The following is a 22,158-nucleotide window of genomic DNA, read 5'->3' as shown; positions in this document are numbered from 1 at the left end:
ACCAGGTGCCAAATTTCCTTGGTACGCCACTGTACTCTAACCAAATACAAATAATAATACTCCCAAGTCCCATACAAACTTTCATTGACTATTGGAAATATAGTGAAAAGTTCGGTAATCATTCAAAATTAAGGAAAGGAAACCGTTTAGCTCTTCCGCCAATATTTCAAAAGTATACGATGTATAATCGAATTCTTAATACCTTCAAATAAATACTTCTAAAATAAACAGTTTAATATAAAAATTTCGATTGTCATATGATACTTTATTATTTTTGCTAGGAAGTCCGTAGTTTCTCGTGTTTCGGAAAGTAATTGTTTAATGCATCGTGTTTTCAGTACGATATATTATATTTTCATATTATCTTTTGAATGAATTAACACGAAAAAATGCAACGTATTCTCGTTAGTCGACTAATGTATTTAGGATACATACTAACAAACTACCCATTCCTGTTATGCATGTGGGAATGCAGAAGATTGCTCGGTTTCTGGTACATTCAGACAAAAAATATATGGGATTCCATATTGATTTCGTATGGTTTTCAGCCACAAGAATATCGTATGCGAATCATAAAAAAATTCCTTTTGAAATGACGAAAATTGGAAATCTAATAAAAACTCTTATGAAATTCATACGAATTATTTGGGAACATTGTGCGAAATTTCTATGACAAACATAACTTCTCTCATATATTGTGAAGTTCATAAGTTGTTCGTATGAAAACTATAATAGTGATAGATGAGATGTATATTTTTCATATTAATCTTATGAAATTATGATTTTGATGATTTTTGATGCATCATAGGACTTGCCTTATGATTTTCACTACTCAATTTGCTTGAGTGTGTTATTCCCAAGCATGTTGTTTCAAATGAACATTTTGCAACCTCAATTGGTCCTGATCAATTATACCTGCCCATGTTAGTTTCGCCCAGAGATGCCAGATATTTTCATAGAAAATCTGTATTGATTCGTATAAAATATCTGTATTTATCTGTATTCGCTAATATGAAATTTCTACAATACAATTATGTTACAAGGTGTTATTCCAATAGATTATGGTTATATAGTGGTAGATTAAATTTCATATCTTATATTATATTCATCGACGAAATTTTATAATTTTTTCCTATCAACAACAATTGAATTATGGTGCCATATACTTGTCTAATTTGAAAATGTTCACTTCATAAGTTGAGATGGATTTCCAAAACCCAATATGCAACGTCGAGTCAGGTAATACAACTGTCAGTCTGGCAATAATGTTTCATGATGCCAAGACTTGTTTCACTTTTAAGTTCAATTTAGTTACAAATTTTAATATAAATGGATTTCAGTGTTCTTCATTAAATATCTGCACTAAAAATATATATTTTAAAAAGTGATTTGTACGTTGATTCCTAAACGTTTATCTCGTCATTGCAATCAAATACTAATAGATAGCTCAAATACTAATAGATAGTTTAATTTTTTCCTTAATACTTTTGGTGGAATCTGTATAAATCTGTATTAAATTTAAGAAATCTGTAAGAAATTTGTACTCTGTATTAAATCTGTATGCGCATGTAAAAATCTGTATAATACAGATAAATCTGTATAAATGGCATCTCTGGTTTCGCCCTTCTTTAAAAAACACCCTAAGCGTACCCATGCAGCAAATTGCCGTCAAGAGAAATGCTGACAATCAGTAGTGCTAGTTTTACAGATTTCCAGCGAAAACTGTAGAAGAAAACTACCAAATTCTATTCGCGGAATAATCAAGAATGTTTTTCAAAATTTTCAAGTTTTTGAGTAGATCTGCTTCTTTTCGCTTCAAATAAATTACCATTTTTCTTGCAGCAATTCGTTGTGAGTGACTAAAATTATTAAATCATTCACAGATATGAACTGGCATTCCGGCCGCAGTAAGATCTGTTTTTGTTTTGATTTTATTTTGAGCGGTTTTTTATTTTTATTAGGTTTTTTACCGTCACTGCTAACCTCAATCGGATGAACACTTTTTGACAGTCCAGCAGTACTGTTTGTAAACAGAAATTTCTTTTGTTTGTTTATTGACAAATTGGATCAGACCATTTACGGTCCGTATCGCCTAAATAAAGTTTGAAAACATTTGTTCACGTTTGAATACGGTTCGTTTTTGATATTTATTAAATAAAAGTGACTAGTTGCAAAGTGTAAAGATGATTGTTTTAGATGTGCTCTTCGATTTTTGTTTAAGCTTGTTTGTAAACAGTACCGCTGAACTGTCAAGGATGAATACTTGTTCATTTGTGTCGTCACGATAAAAAACCTAATTTTGAAAGTATGCAATGTGCCATTCACTCGCGGTTTGTAAGTTTGATTATTCTGAATACTTGGAATTAAGGCATAGACATCAATCACGGTTAGCATGAAACGAAACGAAAAGTTTGCGAGTGAAAATGGTTTCGAAGAATGGGTAAGTACGGTCTTATAGATTATAATAATAATATTATGTCAATCATTGTCGGCAAGGCAAAGTGGTCGCAGAGAGAGGCTCTTTTTTTGTTTTGCTGTTGTCCTTCACTGAAAGACAGACTACACTGATAAAAATTTGTACGATCGATTCATATGTGAACAGCACTTCAATTTAATGTACTTTTTCATTTCAATACAAAACCAAAGCCATTTGTTTCAAGATTTCATATGCAAATTCACTAAGATGCAAGATCAGATTATTTTTCATTTAGCATTGATGTGTTTTTCCTTTGGATGTGATGTGTTTTGCTATTGAATTGAACTACATTTGTGAAACACTTCATTTTCAAGTGGAAATGAATACAGCACAAACTTGACTCGGTCAAATGTGTTTCAATTGAAATCTATATGAAAAACAATGTGACATTCATATGAAATACATATAGAATCTGGAGGTAACGATATATCTTATCATTTTTAAGTGCATTTTAGATAAATGATTTCCACTAAATATCAACAGGTTTTACATTCATTTTAGAAGTTGAGTGTATATTTTCATGAGTTTCATGTGTTCCACAAGTAGTGATAGTTCAAATGCTTTGCACATCATGCCAGCGTGCAAATTATTTTCAGTGTAAGACCATAGTTGATCCATCTCGCACCCAGTGAGAAATTCGACAGAAATATTTCACAATCTATGTTCTATGTTGATTCCATACTGTTGAATGGTTTATTGGAAATTGAATGTTATCATTCGAGTTGTCAGCTCATAGAAGTACAAATTTAAATAAAATTACCCGCTTTTTTGTGTAAATTTTTTGATAAAGTTGTCAAAATTATTCGTCGATTTTTTTTTATTTGACTCGACTTTTTCCAAATTAAAACAAAATACTCTTTATGCATTTCTATAAAGAAAATCGCGTACCTAAAATTTCGTTTTCAAAAATCTAACTTCGATATTTAAAAAAAATTGTTTTTGTGATAACACCAGATCTCGATGTTTAGTGAATTTTTAACACATCTGGTAACAGTTTTCTTCCGTTTTGCGGTTTTTAAATGCGAATTTTCTCGATGTTTTTTTAATTGTTTCGGTTGAAATGTTACTTGTTTAAATGATAGTAACATACAATCAAATCTATGAATGTTAGAAACCAAAGACCCTTTCTCCAACTGCGACGTTGTGGGGCTCGTTCTTTCTTTAAAAAATACAGTTTAACCTTTGAGTTGCTACTACCATTTTAATTAACAAATTTTGCTTATATACTACAAGTTAGAACAGACTTACGTCTAATGTTAATTCTTAATTTATTCCGCGCTTGCGCATAAGCCTGAATTTCGTGTTTCTTACCTCCCTAGGCTTGTGCGCATGCGTGGTTATGCTATAAGGAAGAGAGAGAACACAGGCATTCAACGACCCCTTATTTCCTTCTTTTCCTTACATTGCCCAGCTTGCGATCCCAACTATGACAAGTTAAATCCAGCTGTTTCTCCTCCCTTCAAGGAGGTCATTCACTTGTCTCGAGGCATGTGTTTTATGCTATTCCTTCCTTCTTCGAGGAGGTCATAGCCCTGCTCGAGATAAGTGCTTACATTATTTTATTTTAGCCCTTTAAACGACGACATCGGTCGTTGCTCTTATTTCTAACGGATTTTATGATTCGATGTCGTAACCCGGGAGCTCGACGATGCGGGAGATTTCATTTCTCGCTAGCTTAAATTTAGAATCCTAGTATGGGATTTAAATCTAGGCACGCTGGTGAAACTGTCAGCCACATTTCCAACCCCCGTAAATCCACCACATCGATTTACAAAATACCGTGGCTGATATTAATCGTTTCTCGTTAATGTAGGATATAATGGTGCAGTTCTTCTTTCCTCTATTTGAACGCTTTCACATTCGCCTGAGTTATTTATTTCGTTCCTATCTGCCTCTTGTTGAGACCTTCGCAACGAGTTTCTATGAGACAAGAAAGTAGTCAGTGAATCCCAAAATGAAGCAATTAACTGCCACCCTAATCCATAAATATCGTACAATATACGCCCATGCATTATTGTGTCTACCACAAACTTCAATATTCTCCCTATCATGTAAATTCCTAAGAATGTAGAAGTTAAATTTCCCAGCCATGTCGTCCAAGATATTAATTTTTCCCAATATCTATTCAGAGCGTTCTCTATCACTCTTTCCGATACTAAGGCGTCAAAATTATATCCTTGTAGGTTTGGTTGTTGACTCGCTAAAATTTTATGAAGTACATTTGAAGCGATTCTTTTTTCTCCTTGATCATAAATCATATTACGCATCTTTTCAATGCTATCGGCATCATAAACTCCGCTTTGCATTAGGCTTGGTAGCGGCGTATACGTCCACGTCGTGACTATGTCAGTAGTTAATTTATTTGGCGACGTCGTTTCTCTCAAACGACCATCTGTAGTATACCATCTTCCGCCAAACATATACTTCGCAGGAAGGATTGGTGTACAATCTATTTCGGTTCCCCTCATTTGAAGGATTCTTGAAACTGGAGCTAAATACATTTCAGTCCCGTTATACTTTACTGGGATTTCCTGATAACATCGCTCCGCTGTTCTATGCGTGACATAGACAGGTTTGCATTCCAGAATGTGTAAAACCTCTCCTGCTACAACAGCTGTGTATCCAGATCGCTTCACTATCCCTGAAACGAACTCCGTTGGATTGAGCCGAGCTAGAGTCAGTTTTGTCTCCATTATTGTCTTGTCAACCTTGCACATTTCTGTCATAATTGTATTATAGATTTCCTCAAACTTTTGCCCAATGTAGCTCTCTACTAGCGTGATTTTTGAGTTAAAGTAAGTAAACAAGTCATAATTTTTTCCATTCGGACGTCTTTTGAATGGCGATTTGAATTCTGTTTCTTCTAGGATCAATATTCTCGGATGATCGGTTTTGTAACCATTGTATCCACATATACGAGTTGGATCTCTGGTTCTGACGGAAAATACATGTGAGTCTGAAATAGCGCTATACACGGCTTGCGTATTTCTTTTCTTACCAGCATCCACAGTTTTATTTACCATTCCTTGATAAATTACTTCGAATTCATCGTCTTCGCAACGTTTATCGCCGTTTATATCCCATGTCATATATCCTTGTTCCCCGTCTAAACATTTCCCTTGGGAGTATGTACAAACTATTCCGTTGCGTAGTGTTATCTGATCATTTTCATAATCCACAGAACTTCTATAGTCGTACAATGAAATTGCATACTCATAGTAAACCAATGCGTCTACCCAGGTGTAAAATGGTGTTCGGTAAATTCCACCCTTACACGAGCTTCCTTGTACATGACCGATTATTAGTACTTCTCCATGAGTCGTTCCGTTTCTCTTGACCTCGTTAATTCTAGTCTCTTGAGTCAAACGTACTGAGTTCAATAAGTGAGTTATTCTGCACTCTTCATTCGTGAATTCCTTAACCGAATGAGAATAGCCATATTGATAGTCCGACGTGTGAGAATGCATCCCACAATGTCGTATAGATCTTTTCAAGATGACTTTACATTGATACGCATGAGCAGATCCTTTTGCATTTTTTTGTAAAACTTGTATTGGAACTTCTATTGTCGTTAAATTATTTGTCGGTGGAAAACATGGTGCTACGTCCAGCAACGAATATGTAGTTATATTTATCTCCGGATTCGCACAATCGTATGCAATCAATCCAGGAGCAATGGTTCCAAATGCTTGACATATTATCATCATCAAAGCTAAGGCTGCCAAACAAATATTTTTCAATTTTGTATTCTGTCTTCGGGTTGGTCTTTTGTTACTATACTCGATGGCAATTTTCTGTTGGTTGTTTCCTTCCATTTGTGAGACCTCCACTTCATCTTGAGTGTCGGTACTTATTTTTGGTTCACTAGACTTTACGTCTAGCACCGATAATTTAACTGTAGGTTTTACTACTGTTCCTTTTTGTGTTTTTATGACGGCGGACCTAATTATACCGTCTTTAGCGCGTCGTACTTCAACCACGAGACCCTTTATCCATTTTCCTTTTCTCTCTTCATCCGGAAAAATTACTATGTCTCCTAGCTTTAGAGAGGTCGATGACTCTTGCCATTTTGGTCTCCTAGCGAGGTTTGGTAAATATTCTCTTACCCATCGGCACCAATATTCTTTCGTAATTTGCTGCACTCTTTTCCATTGCTGTCGAGTAGCTTCTGCCTTTGAGACGTCGTTTAAATTTGGTTCGGCCTCCCCTGAGCATCCCAATAAAAAATGATTTGGCGTCAACGCTTCATCATCTTCTGATTCGATAGGAATATGCGTTAACGGTCGGCTGTTGATGATAAACTCAATTTCTATTAACACACTTCGTAATATATCTTCAGGCATAGTTGTTTGAAGTGAAGGCATTATACTTTTAACTTCTTTTATCATTCTTTCCCATACTCCACCAAAATGCGGAGCGGATGGCGGGTTGAAAAACCATTCTATTCCATCACCTGCCAGCCTTTCTTGAATCTTTTTTAATTCGTTATTTGCACCTATGAAATTGGTACCATTGTCGCTGTAAAGTTGTGAAATTTTTCCTCTTCTGTGTATTACATTTTTCAGACACACAAAAAGGCGTCAGTGCTTAAGTTATTCGCTACTTCAATATGAACAGCACGTGTTGATAAACAAGTAAACAACGCACCCCATCTTTTTTCCGTTCTTCTTCCAATCGAAACTGTCATTGGACCGAAGTAGTCAACTCCGGTGAAGGTAAACGGTTTTACGTTCGCATTCAGCCGACATATTGGTAATGATGCCATTCTGGGTAGATTAGGTCGAGCTCTTTCGTTCCTGCACCTTTGACATGCACCTTTTGTCCTTTTCATCGAGGCTCGAATGTCAACTACCCAGTACCTTTGTCTAACTGCAGCAATTGCTGCGTCCATTTTTTTGTGAAAAAATTTCTCGTGATAAAATTGTAATATCAAATAAGTTGCATGATGCTTCTTCGGTAATATAATAGGATATCTAGTACCGTACGGAAGCATAGTTGCATTTTCGATCCTGCTTTTCGACTTCATTAATCCATCTGTATCTAAGAATGGCGTTAAGTTTATTATTTTACTTGATTTATCTATCGGAAAGTCCGAGTGTAATTTTCTCATTTCATCCGGATACGCTTCCCACTGTGCCTTTCGTAGTATAATATTTTCTGCTCGATCTAAAACTTCTTTTGTAACGATCCGTTCGTAAGATTCATTTTTAATTTTTGATCTCAATATGTCGACATAAATCAGGATTCTTCCTACGGCTCGTTTAGCACGTTTCCAGTTCGAACACCAATCGATGTTTATAAATTCAAATTTCGTGAAATTAGTTTCTTTGACTAAGTTCACTACTTTTATATCTTCCTTGGTATTCAACTTGATCGGTCTAAGAGGCCACAATTTTTCATCTTCTTTCAAAAATGTTGGACCATTCTTCCATATGGATTCTCTTTCTGTTGATTTTGTAGCTTCATCGGCTGGATTATTCTTCGAGTTCACCCATCTCCATTGCGTCATCGATGTGCATTCTAGAATCTCGCTAATTCTTAGGCCGACAAACTGCTTGTATTCTCTGGGATCAGATTGAATCCAGGACAAGACTACCGTCGAGTCTGTCCAATATATTACCTTTTCTACCTTAAGTCGCAGACTCTTTAAAACGGTTTCAGTTAACCTAGTTCCTAAGACCGCGGCCTGTAGTTCCAGTCTGGGAATTGATAAGAGTTTAGTTGGCGCGACTCTGGCCTTCGCAGCTATTATGGTTACGTCGACTCGGTCATCAAATATTGTTCGCATATAAACAACCGCTGCAAATGCTCTATCCGAAGCGTCAACAAACGTATGTATCTCTCTTTTTACTCCTTCTGAGAGATAAGAATAACATCTTGGAAATTTGATTCCTTTTAGACTGTCAATTCGCTTTTCCCATTTGCTCCATTCCATATACATTGGTTCGGGGATTTTATCGTCCCAGCCGATCCCTAATTTCCATAAGTCTTGGATCAATATTCGGCTTTTAATTGTTACATTAGATATCAAACCTAATGGGTCATAAACGCTCATGCTGGCGGATAGTAATTGTCTCTTAGTAGGCCATTCAGGTAAGTCTGACATCTTTACTCGATATCTTATGGTGTCATCGACGACGTTCCAATAGACACCTAAAACCTTTTCATAAGATTGCTCGTCATCGCCTAGCACGATTTCTTCCTTATGCATAATTTTGTCCTCAGACAATGAGTTTTTCAAATCTTTGGAATTTGTTACAAAATTCCTTATATTAAAATGTCCGTGTGCGTGAATCTTTATTACATTTCCCACAGTTTCCTTAGCCTCATCTATTGAATCGAAACTGTCGAGATAATCATCCACATAGTGGTTTTCAATTATCGCAGTTACCGCCTTTGGATAATCGATTTGGAATTTAATGGCATTTTGGTTTTTAACGTATTGTGCACACGACGGTGAGCACGTTGCACCAAAAGTCATTACTTGCACGACGTACACACACATATCCTCTTCTTCTGCAAATCTATACAGAAAACGTTGAGAGTTTTGATCGTCCTTTTTAATTTTAACTTGGTGAAACATTTCCTGAATATCACCAGTGACCGCAAGTTTCCCTTCCCTGAATCTAATTAAAATACTTAATAAAGACGTAGTTGCGTCAGGCCCTGAAAGTAGTTTGGAATTCAAGGATTGTCCTTTTATAATTGCGGCTGCGTCAAACACTAGCCTCGGTTTTCGAGGAATTTTATTTGGATTTGTAACTGAAAAATGCGGTATGTAGAATGTTCGTCTTGAATCTTGCATTAACTCTTCTCGGTTTAATTTTCTTACGTATGCCTTTGATTCATACTCCAATATTTTATCATTATACCACCTTCGCAACTCAGGATTTTCACGCATCCTTTTCTCTTGTCCCTTTAGTCTGCTTAAGGCAACTTGATAACTATCTGGGAGCGACACGTTATCTTCTTTCCATAATAGTCCTATTTCATATTGACCATTTGTATAATTAATCGTGTCTTTCATAATTTGTAAAGCTCTTTCGTCTTGCTTAGACATGAGAGGCTTACTCGGTACCATAACGCCAAATTCTTCAGTCGAGAAATAACTACGCATCATTTCCTTCATGGATTTTTCTTCGGAAGTCTCGTCATTATTAATCATCATTAAAAAGTTATTTTGTTTTCGATCGTCCATTTGTGTCCCGTATATTACCCATCCAATTTTAGTTTTCTGAGCTATCGGCTCATTAAATCTTCCTGAACGAGTATCGATAGCACGCATGATATTAGAATGCGGTAATCCTATCAGAAGTTTTGGTTTCTCGTTTCCGTAATCACTAAATTCAACATCTGAGAGGTAAGGATAACTTTTTACCAGTTGCTTCTTCCGAATGGATTGCGTAGGCAGAGACATTTCCTTTAATGTTCGTACCTTTTCTAACAGATACGTCTTCCCCTTGTAGCCCTTAATTCGAACTGATATTTCCTCGCTACCTTTGTCTACTTGCTCTTCGCCATTTGTCCAAGACAACGTTAACGGTTTCTGTTTTCCGCTTATTCCAAGCTGTCTGGCAACTTCCTCTAAAATTAATGTTGTTGACGAACCTGGGTCTAAAAACGCTAGTACGTCAACCTGTTTATCATTATTTTTCAATGTTACTGGTATAATCTGATACAAAACCTTTCCCTTCTCCTCATGATAATGAACTTTTTCGGCCTCCTTCTCTTTTTTCTCAGAGACCAGGATTGAGTTCTCTGAATTTTGATGTATCAGTGTATGATGTTTACCTGTACATCCTTTTACCTCACACCTTTTCTTGAAAAGGCACGTTTTCAATCGATGATTGGCATAGTTGCAGCAATTGAAGCATGCTTTATGCTTTATGAGTATGGCTTTTCTTTCTTCTACATTTGACTTCAAGAACGTAGGGCATTCTGTTGTTTTGTGTTGTTTATTACAGGCAAAACAAGATACCTTTCTTTTGTTAGTATCGAAACTTTGATGCGTATAAACCTTATCTTTAGGTTTCATTTGTTTATCAGTTCTCAATTTCGACTCTGTTAGTTCCTGTGCAATTCTTTGTTGAGGCCTCAACCATTGGAGAAGATCCTCTAGTGTTGGAATTTCATAAGGATGTGCTTCTGATGCAGTATCCTTACGATCAATTTCCTTTCGAGCCCAGTCTTGTCTTAGATTAAATGGCAATTTGTCTAAGATTTCATCTATCAGGGCTTGATCTTGCATATATCCTAAAGAGTTCGTTATCTTTATGTTTGTAACGAGATTATCAATCGTCGTTACAAACTCTATGACACTTTTTGGAACTTCCATTCTAGGATTCTTCAGTTCCTTTACTTCGTTTCTGAAAAGTTTATATATTTTCTGTTGGTTACCAAAGTTTTCCTTTAAGGTAGCCATTATCTTTGGAACATTTTTGCTATCTAGCAATAGAGGTTCCACAATTTTTAATGCATCACCCTTAAGATGCTTCTGGAGACGAGTCAAATTTTCTAAGTTAGAAAACTCGCCTTCTTTTGTTGTCTCCTTAAACGTGTTCTCGAATTTGGACCAAACTTTAAATGATCCATCGAAATAGGGCAACTCCATCAGAGATTGCCTTGCAAACATCCTTACCATTTTTGCGGTCGCGTCTTCGGAACCGCCCTTGGACACACCTGGCTTGGATGATGATGCACCTTTCATGTTATTTGCTAGATCGGCAAAAAACTCTCTTTGGCATCGAAACATCTCTTCTGACTGTCTCAGGAGACCCTTGCTCGATTCTTCTGATGATCGTCTTAAATTGGCGACCTCACCTTCAAGCGCTTTTATTTGCGCCTTTATTATCGTACATTTTGGGCAAGCCCAAAACTCAGCCTTAGTTGGAATATGATCCAACCGCACACAGACGATATGAAACCATCTGTCGCAGTCGTCACAACAGACCATATTGTCTGCTGAGTCGGGGTTATCGCACAGCTGGCAATGTCCCTTTTTATTCTGTTTGTATTTAATCCCTCCCGACGCCATGTTCTCTCTCTTACCTTGTTTTCTTTTAACAATTAAGATGATCTAGTAGTGCGATGGCTTCCGTTTTCCGGCTGCTCGGCGACTGCTTCTGAATCCGGGTGTGCGATTTTAGTGCGCCTGTCTTAGGCCGCACTACACTTTATACGCTAACTTGCGTATTGACTTGGAACAAATGTTCGCCTTTTAGTGCGCCTGACTTAGGCCGCACTACACTTTATACGCTAATTTGCGTATTGACTTGGAACAAATGTTCGATTTTAGTGCGCCTGACTTAGGCCGCACTACACTTTATACGCTAACTTGCGTATTGACTTGGAACAAATGTTCGATTTTAGTGCGCCTGACTTAGGCCGCACTACACTTTATACGCTAACTTGCGTATTCACTTGGAACAAATGTTCGCTTTTTAGTGCGCCTGGCTTAGGCCGCACTACACTTTATACGCTAACTTGCGTATTCACTTGGAACAAATGTTCGCTTTTTAGTGCGCCTGACTTAGGCCGCACTACACTTTATACGCTAACTTGCGTATTGACTTGGAACAAATGTTCGCTTTTTAGTGCGCCTGACTTAGGCCGCACTACACTTTATACGCTAACTTGCGTATCACTTAGAACGAATGTTCGATTTTTAGTGCGCCTGACTTAGGCCGCACTACACTTTATACGCTAACTTGCGTATCACTTAGAACAAATGTTCGCTTTTTAGTGCGCCTGACTTAGGCCGCACTACACTTTATACGCTAACTTGCGTATTCACTTGGAACAAATGTTCGCTTTTTTTAGTGCGCCTGACTTAGGCCGCACTACACTTTATACGCTAACTTGCGTATCACTTAGAACAAATGTTCGTTCACTTTTCAGGTCTTAGAAGACCTGGGTAGCACTTTTACTGGTAAACTCTTTTTTGGCTTGTCCTCTCTGGATGAAGCCACCAAACAATGTGGGGCTCGTTCTTTCTTTAAAAAATACAGTTTAACCTTTGAGTTGCTACTACCATTTTAATTAACAAATTTTGCTTATATACTACAAGTTAGAACAGACTTACGTCTAATGTTAATTCTTAATTTATTCCGCGCTTGCGCATAAGCCTGAATTTCGTGTTTCTTACCTCCCTAGGCTTGTGCGCATGCGTGGTTATGCTATAAGGAAGAGAGAGAACACAGGCATTCAACGACCCCTTATTTCCTTCTTTTCCTTACATTGCCCAGCTTGCGATCCCAACTATGACAAGTTAAATCCAGCTGTTTCTCCTCCCTTCAAGGAGGTCATTCACTTGTCTCGAGGCATGTGTTTTATGCTATTCCTTCCTTCTTCGAGGAGGTCATAGCCCTGCTCGAGATAAGTGCTTACATTATTTTATTTTAGCCCTTTAAACGACGACATCGGTCGTTGCTCTTATTTCTAACGGATTTTATGATTCGATGTCGTAACCCGGGAGCTCGACGATGCGGGAGATTTCATTTCTCGCTAGCTTAAATTTAGAATCCTAGTATGGGATTTAAATCTAGGCACGCTGGTGAAACTGTCAGCCACAGACGTAGTTGACGTTTTCGCATGCTTCAAATGTCAATTTCAAAGAAAATTTGTTTTCCTACTTGTCTACAGGGTGATTATATGGGTGCAAAAATCTCTAAATTAGAGGAACAATTTCGTCAATCTGCGGCGGCTTGTGTGGACGTTAAACTTTCGGATTTATTTGCTGGAATATCAATATTCGTTAACGGTTACACGAAACCCTCGGCCGACGAGTTGAAGCGCCTTATGATGCAACATGGCGGAATCTACCATCACTATAAACGTCCGACCACTACCTATGTGATTGCATCGAACCTATGTGATGTGAAGATAAAATCTATCACCTCGGATGTCATAATCGGTCCCGAGTGGGTGGTGGAATGTATAGAACAGATGCGGATCATTGATTACAAAAAATATCTGTTGTACACCAATCACAAACCATCGCAACCGAAGTTGATGTTCGGCCGAGTGGATCGAAATTTGGAAATTCAGAAACCTGCCACTAAATCGAACGATAAAAATGATATTACCAATGAAGAGGTCCTGAATTTGATGAGTAAGCTAAGTGCGTTGAACGAAAAGTATCAAGAATCTGTCGCACACGAAAAATGTACGCCTAAAGTCGAATCATCGTTTACCGACCAAGATCATGATGATGCTGAAAATATACCGACTCAAATTGAATCCGCATCGTTAGTAGAATCGACGCGTGGAACGGAAATTGCTAATGACAGCAGTTTGTCATCAGAACAGAAATCCGAATGTTCGAGCAAAGGCGCAAATACCACAAAGTCATCACTAACGGCAACCGATCCGAACTTCCTTCAAGAATTTTTCAACAACTCGCGCTTGCATCACATAGCCACACTCGGAGCTGGTTTCAAACAGTACGTGGCAGAGTTGCGCGAATCACATACGGGAACATTTCCGGACAGATCGGCATTACAAACTATAGAATGCAAAACCAGTGAATTCGAAAGCCAGGGGCCGTACGTTATGCACATCGACATGGACTGTTTTTTCGTATCGGTTGGACTCCGCAAGTACCCAAGCTTACGTGGACATCCGGTGGCGGTCACACATTCAAAGGGTTCCGAAGCAGGGAGGGTTCAGAGCCGTCCCGGTCAGAATCGATCGCTGGAGATTGAACTGTACCAGAAACGACTGGCAGAACGCCACAAGACTCCGGATATTCCGTACGAGTCCCGGCTGCTGAACATTGACGATAACAATTCGATGTCGGAAATTGCTTCCTGCAGTTATGAGGCACGCAAAATGGGCGTCAAGAATGGGATGTTTGTTGGGTCGGCATTGAAACTTTGTCCGGATTTAAAAACGATTCCGTACGATTTCGATGGCTATCGGGAAGTAGCCTTCACCCTGTATAACACAATTGCGAAGTAAGTTTTTGTCTTTTTTTTGGTTTGTAGTCCGTGATTGCTAAAAAAAATTAATTTTTTAACGCAGATACACATTGAACATCGAAGCCGTGAGTTGTGATGAAATGTTCGTGGACCTTACGGAGCTCATCAGTAGTACGGGAGTCAACCTGATGGATTTCGTAAGTTTTATTCGAGGGCAAATCAAACAAACTACGGGATGCCCTTGCTCAGCTGGTTTAGGCGCCAATCGATTGCAGGCTCGTATGGCTACCAAGAAAGCGAAACCGGACGGCCAGTTCTATTTGGCGCCGGACACCGTCCAAGAGTACATGATAAATATACCGATTTCAGATTTACCCGGCATCGGACCTAGCACAACTCACCGTTTGAAACAGCTATCCTGTACGAGCTGTGGAGAGCTGCAGAAAGTTTCTTGTATTATTCTTCAGAGAGAATTCGGTAAAAAAATCGGAGATACCATTTATAACGCCTGTCGGGGCATTGATGAGCGTCCGTTGGTTTACGAACAAGTTCGAAAATCGGTTTCGGTTGACGTAAATTATGGCATCCGATTCCGGGATGACACCGAGGTGGAACGTTTCATGAAACAGTTGACCGAAGAAATTCACAAACGCCTACTGGATATCAAAAAACGTGGTAAATTGATTACCGTTAAACTTCTCGTTCGATCACCGGAGGCACCGATAGAAACGGCCAAGTTTATGGGACACGGTCTCTGTGACATAATCACGAAATCGTTCTCTTTGAAAGAACATACCTCGGATTTGAGCGTTATAGAAAAAACTGTTCTCTCGCTTATGAAGCAAATCTCGGCTCCGCCTCACGAACTCCGCGGCATTGGGCTTCAAATATCGAAGTTCGAGGAAACGAAACCGTTCCATGTAGCAAAAAATACCTTGAAAATGATGTTTCAAAAAGCTGAAGCCAAACATGAAACAACGAAAAATGATTCCGTTAAGGGCATGGACGAAACCATAAAAACATCGCCAGTGAAACAAATTTCACCAGAAAAAGAAATAACTCCGATAGAAGCGGTGAACACTTCAAGTACGTCAACTGTCACTCCAATCAAACAGTCTACACTAAAAACCAGAAACTCGGTACCAAAATACGGCAGAGGAAGAGGTCGACCGCCCAAATACCCGATAACCAGTAAACCTAAGCAGCAAAACAACGATATGATGCGGTTTCTCAGAGAACCCAAAATCAAAGAGGACTCGATCCCGGAAGGTATTGATCCGGACTTTTTGGCCGCTCTTCCAGCGGACATCCGTGCCGAGGTGATCAAAGATTACCGGTATCAAGCGAACAAAAAGAACAATAGCGATGCAACGACGAGCAAAGAAGCTTTGCCCAAGCCGCCGCCGGTTGATGAAACCGCAATCCTTCCGAAAGCGGAAAAAATTACCGTAGACGTAAAATTCCTGGAAGCACTGCCAGCAGATTTGCGTCGTGAAGTGGAGAAACAAATTGAGCTACAAAAAGACACTATGCAGATAACCAGCACCGAACCCGAGTTTCACGAACATCTACAGGTCACTCCAGAACCAAGCCCGGTTAAATATACATCGAAAAAGTCACCTTGCAGCACACCAACTCGCTGCGAAACAGATCAATCTGTCACCGAATCCGACAACATTCTGTTGCGTTCCGATTGGCGCAATCTGCTGACGGCCTGGATCGAAAGTGCCGATGAACCGGAAGACGTGGACATCGACATGATTGCCGCTAATGCGAGGCAACTGGTCGAATGGAGAAAACTGTGTGAGCTTCACCTGGGATTGCGGTTTCTGTTCAGAATTATTAATGATCGCAACTTATGCAGTTGGCATAAAGCGTACTTCCGGATTGTGCACTCTATGCAGCAGGGTATGCGGGAGGTTTATCGGAGCAAATTAGCCGTCCGGAATGATTTCGATTGTTCCGACAAGGATTGCTACAGTGCGTGGCAGTAGTTTGTACTTGCATTTTCATAACCTGTTTTGTATTGGAATGTGTCGTGATAACTCAAAATAATACTGTTGTGTTTGCTTATTGCAGATATTTCTAGATCTTTAACGTTGAATACACAATCCACAACTCTTGTATCGATATTCACTTTTGCAATAAAATTGTTACTTTCTGAACTTACTGCTGTTTATGATTATTTACAAGCCATTACTAAACAGCATTGTATTTAAAAGCGAAAGTATTATTCTCTATTAGCAGCAGCAAATCGACTTTTTCCATCGCGGCTAGCGACATCAGCGCTAGTGCTCCAAAATAAACGAACGCATCGACAATCACGAATCGCAATTCCCATCTTGGATCTCACACCGTTCAGAATGACTCGTTATCTATCAGCTACTACGTACTTTGTCTCTTCGGAATTTATGATCAACCCTATTCTCGCAACTTCCCTCTTAAAAGGTACAAAGCCTCTTCCACAACTCTGCGATCAACACATAATTGTGGTATCATGATAGCAACAGTGTTTAAGTAAGATTCGGTTAGCGTGTCAGCAGACAACGATGGCAGAGTGTATTAGTAACTTACTAATACACTCTGCCATCGTTGTCTGCTTACTGACAGTAAGTGGAGCAGCCCCCTACTGGGCCGCCATGTTCCTGTGACCATCATCTTTTCCGCAAATACGAAAACAACGAAGTATGTAAACATAAATAAAAGTTTGTTGATGCTAAATATCTTTGATTTGTTGAAACAAAGTTGATTTTTATATGTTTGATTATAAATGTGATATCGTTATGAAACGTGCAGTGCCAAATTGTAATACTGACTTTCACAATTGGCACATTGTCGCAAAGCTGAATTACCGGTAGCGACACCTGCCAATGAAAAATGGAACCAATAAAAGTATCGGCAGTAGTAATTTGCAACATTTTTATCGTTTATTTAATAGTACACTCAGAATAGAAGAAAATCGATTTCAAAGTGATTACTACTACTTTTTTTGGTGTAAACTACGAAAATCTTCAGTAATGTGTGTAATTGGGTAAGGTTAGGTTTTTTCCGATTTTTTTAAGCAGAAATCAGTGTAATGTTGATTGCTCGAGTACTAGAATGTATAGCGATAGAGTATTATTTATTTTGGATACTTTATTTGTTATTTCCAGGCATTTGAAAAATGGTATAAAACCAAGTTTAATACTTCATTCTGAATTGAGGTTTCTATGCCCGGTGAAAAATGAACGGCGGCCCTACTGAAGAACACGTTTCCTGATGAAAACAAAGCAATATATAAAAACGATTCACACACAGCATCAAGCGACTATCACCGGCATGTAACGACTACGGAACGACAACATTAATTGTAAGCAATTCATATGAAAGGACACTACGGCAAGTTCACGAAACATTTTAACGTCGGATACGTGAGCAATATTAAGTTAAAAAAAATAATAAGTTAATCTGGACGTCGACCGAAGTTGATTCGTTTTTAATGCTTGTGTTTCCTGATGAAAACAAACCAATCTCATTTGCATTTGTGGTTGTAATTGAGCTGTCAGAGAGCCTAATAAACGGTAGATTTCGCACAATGAAATAGGATCAACATTACCACCTCAGAGTAAAAAACTTTTTCTTCAACTTCTACTATGATTTTTTAAATGAATTTGCGCGTTTTTATAAGAAATCGTTGAAAAGGTGGAGTAATTAATTGTGCCAATTGGAATATTGTCACAAAGCTGATTTACAGGTAGCGACACCTGCCAATGAAAAATGGAACCAAGAAAAGGAGGATTCTTTATTGTTCCCTGAACTTGACGTAGTGTTACTTCATATGAATCACTTACAATTAATGTTTATGTTCCGTAACCGTTCCATGCCGGTGGTAGTCGCATGATGCTACGTGTGAATCGTTTTTACACATTGTTTTGTTTTCATCGGGAAACCTACTGGCCACCCATTTTTCACTAGGGCTGCCGTTCATTTTCACCGAGCATAGAAACCTCAAAAATATTCCTTGTTCCAGTCAGAGATGCCATTTATACAGAATTATCTGTGTTATACAGATTTTTGCATCCTCGTACAGATCTAATACAGAATACAGATTTTATACAGATTCCCTAAATTTAATACAGATTTATACAAATTTTTCGTCTGAGCTAACTTTTAGTATTTGTTTGCAGTGACGAGATAGAAGTTTATTAATCAACGGACAAATCACAAATTAAAGTAAAAATTTGTGTGCAGATATTTATATTACAATTTGAAGCCTTATTGATAGGCTAAGGTCGTAGACAGAGTGAGCACGAGAAATCAGAGCCAAACTTGGTACGGACCAAAGCGAGTAATGTACTTACAGTAAATTAAAAAGGCCTTGTCAGTTGGGAAAGCTGAACAGATTTATCACTTGCACTCTAACATGACCCCTTTGGCTTGCTGAAAGTATGCTTTCCTCTTTTGGTCTGCCAATGTTTTCCATCAACTCGGTTCAACTTCTTGCGTTTATTTTGTCTGCGGCCTGAGAGTTGTATGACCTGACTTGAAGTTGCATATTAAGTCAACTTTAAAATCTAGAAAAGTATATGGAATTGAAATTTAATTTGGTTGAAAGAAACATTTATATCAAATTTCGTTTCTACATATTTTTGTGAACTACGAAGATATGAAAAATAAATGCTCATTGAAACTCTCATTCTATAACCATAATCTGTTCAGATAGCGTTCTTCATTTCATTGCAAAAATTTCATTCTATTAATCAATACAGATAAGTACAGATTTTTTATACAGGTTAATACATTTCTCTGGCATCTCTAGTTCCAGTATACAAATATATTGCTGCTGCAAGGGAGTGAGATGCCCCTTCTTTATCAATTGTACTGACGCCTTTGTGTCGCTTGACAGCTTGCGATAGTGTTGCTGTTGTTGGTAACTGGAGTTGCTGCTAGGTTTTTTTTGTGATATACAACAAGAATTAGTTCCCATAAGTTTGAAGTCGGTTCATTTCGTATTATGAGTTCACAAACGAAAAGAAACACAGACATAATGCAGTGGTAATCCTTAGAAGAGACAATTACTTGGTGGGTAATTACAAGATCCGTATTACCACACTAAATTCGCTCAAATTACCGACCAATCAAAATGAATTCCAATGAATCGTGTAATTTATGCCTTTCTCGGAATACAAACGGTTTGCCGGAGGACAAACAGTTGCGAATGAAAATCGATAGGATTTTCTATTTTGAGGTAAATGAACAATCTTCGCCTAATGAGTGGAATGTGAACCGTGGATTTTTTTTCTTCTAAGATCTTTCGATATCGTGACGACGTAACAATGATCTGCGAATCATGCAAGATGACTATCGATGTATTTTACGAGTTTTCCGAACAAGTTCGCAACAATCAACAAATTTTACGCTCAACGGTGACTCCGTCTACCAGTTTGAAATTAGGCGATATTGTCGAAGAAACCCTAGTAAAGCTCGAGTGCTCAAAAGCGGAGCTCGTTGAGGAGGATCAACTACCATATGAAACGGAATGGGTTGATGTGGATAGTAAACAAGATCTGCCACCAAATACAAATGCTACTATCGACAAGGATCAATCAGATACGAAAATCGATCGCGACTGGGATTCGCATGATTTGGATGATATTGACGCAGATAGAGACAATGCCAGTTCTGTATCAGTTTCAGATACCGAGAATGAAAAACCACCGACGATTGTGACAACCAAACCGAAGCGAAAGTACACGATGAGGAAAAAATCTTCATCTCGGAAAGGGCCGATACAAACGAAGAACAACGTGAAAGATTCATCGGCAGATGGTGGAACAAAACTGTCTGACGAAGATATGGTCTTGAAGCATTTCAATTTGGCGTGCGACTTGTGTGGAAAGGCTCTGGTCGATTTCATAGAATTGCGTGAACATTTTAGAGATGTACACGAGCAGCTGGGATACATAAACTGTTGCAATAAAAAGATCTTCAAAAAATGTTGGATGGTTGAACATCTGCAGGTACATTTGAATCCGGATGCCTTTCATTGTTCTATTTGCAAAAAGAGTTACAGCTCCAGTAGGGTGCTGAAGGATCATATCAAAGAGGTCCATGCAACAGCGGAGAATCGTTCGTTACAGTGTAATGTTTGTTTGAAAAGATTTGCCTCGAAAAGACATCTGAATGCTCATTCAACTATGGCTCACGGTTCCTTTCCTTGCCCTCAGTGTAATAAAGTTCTGGCTTCTCAAGGTTCTTTGAAACACCATATTTTTACTCAGCACGGTGAAGGTCAGCAGTTTATTTGCGATATCTGTGCTAGAGTATTCCGTTCCAAGCGGTGCTTGGAGACGCATGTCAAAGGCCACCTCGGTACGAGGCAGGAGGATAAGGTTCAATGCTCTGTTTGTGCCGTTTGGTTTACCAATAAATATCAGTTAACGAAGCATATGAACCGTATTCACATTGAACCGGAGAAGATGTTGGAATGTAATCTTTGTGGGAAACAGTTACGCAACCGTGAAGCACTGAATGGCCATATGAACCGAACGCATACCGAGAGCCGATTTGAGTGTGAATTTTGTTTTAAGAAATTTAGACGGCCCCACCACATGCGAGTAAGTGATGTGAACTCGATTTTGTTTCCCGATTTTCTGAGCTCAATGTTAATTTTTCGTTTCCAGGAACATGTGGCCATTCATCATACGGGGGAAGATTTATATGGGTGCAACTACTGCGAGGAACGGTTCAATTCTAAAAATAAACAGTACACCCATCGGAAAACGGTACATCCGGCAGAATTCGAAGAAGAGCTACGCAAACGGCTCATGAAAGATTAGATGGAAGTTCAATTTTGTTGTTTGCTAGTAATGCTGAAATGAACCCAAAATTTTAATTCTCTTAGATTGAGTGAAAAGTGAAAAATAAATGCATTTGAACCGAAAATAGGAATTATTAAATTTCCGACCGTTTGAACAATCGAACAAAAACAGCTACAAAACAGTTCGAAATTTGATATGGAAGGTGCAAAATGGGATGTACTGAAGCCAAATGAAGGTCTTAATAATTAAAAGAGTTCTGATGTCAAATTTGAAACAAACGTCGTCCAGAAAACAACGATTTTTACATGTATATCCGAAAAAGAATCTGTAATTAGCAAGTAAGTCTTGCTGGTAGCAATTTCTCTATAAAGTATGATACTCTAAACTGACTTGGCGAGCAAAAAAAAAGTCTCGATTTTAAAAAGTCTGCACAACAAAGAATATCTGCAGCTCTATGTCCGAAATCTGCAGATTTACAGAAAAATTTGCAGATCTGGCATCTCTGAATGAGCGTCAGAACCACAGATGCCTGGTTTTTAGATTTGTATTTAAATTTGCTATTTCGTTTGTTAGCAGACTTTGCAATTAAGCAGACTTTTTTTGCAGATTTCGAAGTTTTTATAAACAATCGTTAAATTTAATGACTTTTGCTATTATTGTGGGGTTTTTGTTTGGTTTTTCTCGTCATACTTTCAAAATTTGAGCTCGCATAGGAGCATTTCTAGTACGTAAACGCCCAAAATTTCACCTCGCATTTCCAAAGATAAATAATAAAGACATGTACGTGCTTATAAATATTTTTAAAAAATGTGGTTCGTTCCCGGTACCTTCTGAAATGACCGCACTCACCGCTTGGTGGAGCGCGAGGTTAATTGCATTGTTATCATTTCAACCAAAGTGTGCCATAAAATCTCAATATATACAAATGAGCTACCGAATCGAAAGGGTTCTCACGGTTTGACAT

General features: G+C 38.3%; 2 protein-coding genes across 2 annotated transcripts; both read left to right on the top strand.

Annotated features, from left to right (window-relative positions):
• Positions 1-1,948: 1,948 nt before the first annotated feature.
• LOC131435308 (DNA repair protein Rev1) lies at positions 1,949-16,553 on the top strand. Its single transcript, XM_058603020.1, has 3 exons — positions 1,949-2,440; positions 13,118-14,430; positions 14,498-16,553. Exons 1-3 carry the CDS (start codon positions 2,393-2,395, stop codon positions 16,386-16,388), a joined length of 3,252 nt encoding a protein of 1,083 aa, XP_058459003.1. The 5' UTR covers positions 1,949-2,392; the 3' UTR covers positions 16,389-16,553.
• Positions 16,554-19,263: 2,710 nt separating this feature from the next.
• On the top strand, positions 19,264-21,318 carry LOC131438006 (transcription factor grauzone-like). The gene is made up of 3 exons (XM_058607745.1): positions 19,264-19,621; positions 19,683-20,990; positions 21,057-21,318. The coding sequence occupies exons 1-3, from the start codon at positions 19,517-19,519 to the stop codon at positions 21,210-21,212; spliced, it is 1,569 nt and encodes a 522-aa protein (XP_058463728.1). The 5' UTR covers positions 19,264-19,516; the 3' UTR covers positions 21,213-21,318.
• The last annotated feature ends 840 nt before the right edge of the window (positions 21,319-22,158 follow it).

This window comes from Malaya genurostris, chromosome 3 (genome assembly GCF_030247185.1).
Source record: "Malaya genurostris strain Urasoe2022 chromosome 3, Malgen_1.1, whole genome shotgun sequence".
Taxonomy (NCBI): Eukaryota; Metazoa; Arthropoda; class Insecta; order Diptera; family Culicidae; genus Malaya; species Malaya genurostris.
Note: the sequence above shows the minus strand (reverse complement) of the source record. Positions and strands in the feature narration are given on the sequence as shown.